The 5,946-nt window shown below is 36.2% G+C and overlaps 1 protein-coding gene across 1 annotated transcript in view; it reads right to left on the reverse strand.

Moving 5' to 3' along the window:
* The window catches only part of LOC106874874 (acetyl-coenzyme A synthetase 2-like, mitochondrial), an 18,841-nt gene that overhangs the window by 7,016 nt on the left and 5,879 nt on the right, over positions 1-5,946 (reverse strand). The window contains exons 4-8 of the mRNA XM_014922772.2: positions 5,189-5,364; positions 4,141-4,296; positions 3,432-3,579; positions 2,398-2,535; positions 572-664 (exon numbers count right to left, since the gene is read on the reverse strand). Of these exons, the coding sequence (XP_014778258.1) occupies positions 572-664; positions 2,398-2,535; positions 3,432-3,579; positions 4,141-4,296; positions 5,189-5,364 (711 nt within the window). The remainder of the gene's footprint in view (positions 1-571; positions 665-2,397; positions 2,536-3,431; positions 3,580-4,140; positions 4,297-5,188; positions 5,365-5,946) is intronic.

The raw sequence follows: 5,946 nt of genomic DNA on the forward strand, positions 1-5,946 counted from the left end.
CATCGTCACCATCACTGCCACTATCGCTGTCATCATCATTGTCATTAATATCATCATGTACTGAGTAGCAATGTTTTCTTTTTTGATTTTATTATTTTAAAACAGAGGCTACACAAAACAATATACATACATTTTCTTTTTCTCTTGAGCCCAAGGACTGATAAGTCTAGTTCCTGGCTTTAAGAATATCATGAAAGGCCTTGTTGGAGGCCCAACCCTCTCAGTTCTTTTACAGGGCTTAGAAAAACTGAAGGACCACTGAAATAAGTGTGTGAATCTGAGAAGGGAATATGTTGAATAAAATCATAATTAACTGATCCTCTTGTATTTTCTTTTACTCAAAGCCAGGAACTTGTCAGCATTTATTGACCATCACAATCTGTAGGATGTTTTTGCATCATATTCTATATGTAATAATTAAATTATATACAACGTGTACTTTATTGTATTTTGTTATGTGTGTGATACTCCAGTCCATGGAAAAATTGCCAGACATCAAACCAGTCTACTGTGCAAAAAAAGGTTGGGAACTGCTGCTATGTTTGAGGAATTGGTAACTTGCTAATCTCACCTGTTTGCCACCAAGTATCGACAATGTCACACCGTTTCTCTCCAACGTTTTTGTAATACCATTCCCAGGCTTCATGATTAAGAGGTTCTCCAACTAAAACAAAGATTTATATTCCAAGAATGAAAAGCAAAGAAAAATTGAAGACAGTCTATAGATATATGCATGCAAAAAAATTAATCAAAATAAACAGAAACAATTTAATTAACAGTATTCATCCTCATCACCATCACCATCCTTGTCCTCATCATCATTTAACATTCACTCTTCCATGCTTGCATGGATCAGACAGAATTTGTTGAAGTACATCCTTCTATTGTTGGGTGTTCGAACTGTCACAAACCCTCATGTATTTTCAAGCAAAATAGTAGTTTTCCATTGCTAGACATGCATTCCACATAAAACCAGACATGACCAACACCACTTGTATGACAGTGATGCTTGTTTACAACCATCACATGATGTCAAGTCAAGGGTACATGCAAACACACAAGAACATACATATATACATGACAAGCTTCTTTTAGTTCCATTTACCAAACCCACCCACAAGACTTTGATCAGCCAGAGGCTAAAATAGAAGACACTTGCCCAAGGTGTCATGCATTGGGACTGACTTCAAGACTGCATGATTGGAAAGCAAGCTAATTAAACATTTAGCTATGCCTGTCTCTATACTATCACATTTAAGAATATGAAATATTATGACATTTCAAAAACGTTTTCTCCATGAGATTTATATGTAACATTTTGTGAAAATATTTTGAAATTTTCTTCCTAAAATTTTCAATGATGGAAAACAAAAAAAAAATTAAAGACTGTCCCTAGATATGTGTATGCAAAAAATTTAGTCAAAACAAACAGAAGCAATTTAATTAATAGCATTCACCATCATCGTCATTACCACCGCCACCACCACCACCACCACCACTACACCACCACATCCATCATCATCGTCATTTAACATTCCCAGAAATAGTTACAAAAGCAATATTTTTTTTCCAGTTATGCATTTTGAAACCAAATGTTTTTTTTACGGCTGTCAGTTTCAATGGAAATCCTATACAGTCATTCAGCCTGTTCAATTCTGTAGCCAAAGCTACCTCACCAGAATCCAGTAACAACAGGCAGTGGTTATTGTTGTTAGGTCCTAATTGGACAGACCTGCGATCAAAGGTTTAAATATTGCATGTTTTTCATATTTTTGTTTTTTGTCAGATTCATTACATCTTGAATAATCTAATTCAATGTGATTCAGATGGTAGGATGCGATTTGAGAAATACTAGTCACTACCTGTCACTCTGCTACCTGGTAATGACCTAATCAAGATGAAATAGATCCTTCAGCAGAAACCTACTACAATGGTTATATTGATTTACTCAACAACAACCTTGAAGCATATTTCTTAATTTTTTTCTTTCACACACACTCTCTCTCTCTCACTTATTTCTCTTTCAACAACAACAACAACAACAACAACAAACTGTCATTATAGCGAAAATCTTTTTTTAATATCTATGTTTTTCTATATGTTGAAAAACATACAGAAATACACACACACACATACAAACAACTAAAAAGATAACTAAATGTATTATATATATATATATATATATATATACAATTATCTTTTGAAGTCTGTGTTGTGTTGACAGACTTGCACTTAAAATTCCTACGTTTTTAATCAAGTCTTGTTAGTTACTATGGTGACAACACTATCTATCTGTCTATCTATTTTTCATACACATGCACACACACTCTCTCACTGTATTTCTTTCTCAATAACTTTTTCTCCTCCCCTTCTTCTAAATAAATGTTGTGAACTTACCACTTCCCAGAATGCGCAGAGAGGATTTGTCATAATTATGTACCCATGAATCTCCCATTTTAATCAACAAACGAAGAGCTGTGGGTGCCAAGTATATGTGAGTCAACTTAAATCTCTCCACGACTTCCCAATAGCGACCTTTAAAAGAAACAAAAAATGTTTCAAAACAAGAAGACATATTTCTCAAGTTTAAGATTGAAAACTTATTACAAAGTTATTAATTGTTGTATCTTTTTGTGCCATATATTTGTTGTTTCTTGTTTGGCAAAAGTGTGGTACAGGCATGACTGTGCAGTCAAGAAGTTTGCTCCTCAACCACATGGTTTTGGGTTCAGTTCCAGTGTATGGTACCTTGGGCAAGTATCTTCTGTATTAGCCCAGGGCTGACCAAAGCCATGTGAGTGGGTTTAGAAGACAGAGATGGAAAGAAACCAACTCTGTGTGTACATATATATATATATATATATATATATATATATAGTGTGTGTGTGTGTGTATTTATAAATAAGGTGGGGTACCCAAAAGTAACCAGAAATGTTCTCTGTGGAACAAGCCCATTGTAGTTCAGACTCTTACCACTAGAAGCAACTTGATGCAACCCTCAGGCATCAGTCTGCCAACTGGCAGCATGAAATAAAGCCATACTGCCACATTGTGCATCTTTGTTTTGCAGTGCTTCTCCTCTGTTTATTGATTTTTGTAATGGCTGAAATGAAGGAACAGCATGCTTCCATGAAATTCTGTTTTCTGCTGGGAAAAATGGTGGCTGAAACAGTTGTCATGCTTCAAGCAGCTTACAAGGATGCTTCCATGAGAAAACCACAAGTTTACAAGTGGTTCTCATGCTTTGCGATTGGTCAGTTGTCATTTTGGGTATCCCCCTAAAAGGACCAATAGAATAAGTACTAGGCTTCAGAAATGTCCTGGGGTTAATTTGTTTGACTGAAACCCTACAAAGCAGTGCTCCAGCATGGCTACAGTCAAATATCTGAAACAAACATAAACATATTATTTGAATCACAAATATTTGTTACCTGGGTTTGGATAGGTTGGTGTACTCTCAAACAGAAGTGTTGTGCCTCCATTACTTAGTGGTCCATACACAACATAGCTATGTCCAGTTATCCAACCAATGTCAGCAACACATCCAAAGATATCATCCATTTGGTAATCAAATACATGCTGTAAATTAGATATAATTACTATGGTAAGTGTTTAATCCTTTAGCATTCAGATTATTCTGTCAAATGTAAAGCTTATGTATTCACACCATTTTGAATTAATCCTGCTTCATTTCATAGCTTTGAAATTTCAATGATGTGAGTGTTTATTTTTATAATGACACTCTAAGGTTGCTATGAAAGGCCAGATCTGACCAGTTTGAACATAAAACAGGTGGAATATTTTGGCTGGACAGGGCTGGTTTAAACTCTAAAGGGTTAAAATTACATCCAATTAGCATCCAATTTATCCAATTACATCCAATAACATCCAATTTATCCAATAGATAAATAAATATGTTAAACCACGTCATATGTTTCCATAATAATATCAATTTTACCCGTTCCTGTTCAATTCTTCTAATTTCTAATGCCCAAGCCAGAATTCGAAACCGCAATTCTATGTCATGAGTCCAACACCCTAACCACAAAGCCACATACCATTTTTTACTCCATATAGAAGATATTTAATGTTTACAGTGTGTGTGTGGTGGAGAGTTGCAAATTAAAAGATTGCCTTTACTTTGTGTGTAACAGTTGTATACAGCAAATAACCAGCTTGAGTATGCACAAGTCCCTTTGGACTCCCAGTACTACCAGATGTGTATAACATAAATAAGGGATCTTCACTATCCATCTCTTGAGGTTTACAATATGGCTTGGAGACTTCACTTAGAGCCTGCAAAATTCAAAAGAAGTAAAGCAATTATCAATGTGTGTGTGTGTTCTGATAATAAACAAAAACTTCAGAGCATAACTTAACTAAGTGTACATTTAATGATCAACCAGTTAAAAGAGAATGTATGGGAAACATAAAGCAAATTTTATTATTATCTCTATTGTTGTTGCTTTTATTATTATTATCATTATTATTATTATTATTATTATTATTATTGAGTGAGAGAGCAGTGTATGCCATCAAAGTGACACAGGGGTACAAATATACGAAGCCCAATATATCCATCATGACTATCCATCTGATAAAGATACACCAGATACATGCATCACAACCATATGTGCATGACATGGTGATCTCTCATGTCAAGATAAACAGTGCATGACCTTGCAGGTTGGGCCCAGTTAGTATTTTCTCCAGATCAAATAAACCATCCCACTCAAAAGGTCTCTGAATAAGGTTTGTTTAAGGATGATGAACAAAACACCCAAGTTTCCAGAGGTGAATTATCCAAACCCTAAAGAATTCCTCTCAACACATGGCTATGATGCTCCCCCACTACTTCTGCTCATGATCAGAGATGCACATATTGTCAGCCACTAAGGGACATGCTCAACTGGTTAAGGTCAAACAACTGACCAGCAAACCTGTGGTATTAAGCAGAATATTCACTGTAGCCCTTCTTTTATACCAAGACAAAACAGTATACATGATAACACTTCCAATCAGTTAAGATCAAAAGCCATGAGAGCCACTATCTGGTACTGCATCAGGGCATTTATTATTATTATTATCATTAAGTTTTGAGTGTTGCATATTGCTTTGGACACGAGCTTGCTGAAGGAAAAAATAACTAATGGAAAATTAGAAACCAAAATTCCAAGTATCCATTTACCTTTTCAAGTGGGATATCAATTTTACCCATTGGGACATCTCCTCCAGTACGTCTGTACACAAAGACCTGCTTTACACTTGGACATTTCGATACAGCTGCATCAACTATTTTCTTTAACTCTAGGATTTTCCCACCTCTAACTCCTTGATCAGCAGTTATCACTGTATTCACTTGAGCTGGAAACATAATCAGCGAATATATAAATTCAAATAGAGAAAGAAAAAGAAAAAAATCACGAGAAAATTATGCATGTACACATTTTCAAATATTGTTTCTAATTTTGGCACAAGGCCAGCAATTTTAGAGGAAGGGTAAGTCGATTACGTCAACCCAAACCCTGGAAAGATGAAAGGTAAAGTCAAACTCAGTGGAATCTGCACTCAGAACATAAAGCTGGAAGAAATGCCACGCCGGGGTTGTGAGCACGCCGGGGCTGTGGGCACACCGGGGTCGTGGGCATGCCGGGGTCTTTTCGGGGTCGATAAATTAAGTACCAGTTAGGCACTGGGGTCGATGTAATTGACTTAATCCCTTTGTCTGTCCTTGTTTTTTCCCCTCTATGTTTAGCTCCTTGTGGGCAATAAAAAAATACGAAATGTTAGCACACCGGGCGAAATGCTTAGTGGTATTTCGTCTGTCTTTGCGTTCTGAGTTCAAATTCCACCAAGGTCGTCTTTGCCTTTCATCCTTTCGGAGTCAATAAATTAAGTACCAGTTGAGCACTGGGGCCAATGTAATCGACTTAGCCCCCCCCCCCC

Source organism: Octopus bimaculoides, chromosome 11, assembly GCF_001194135.2.
Source record: "Octopus bimaculoides isolate UCB-OBI-ISO-001 chromosome 11, ASM119413v2, whole genome shotgun sequence".
Taxonomy (NCBI): Eukaryota; Metazoa; Mollusca; class Cephalopoda; order Octopoda; family Octopodidae; genus Octopus; species Octopus bimaculoides.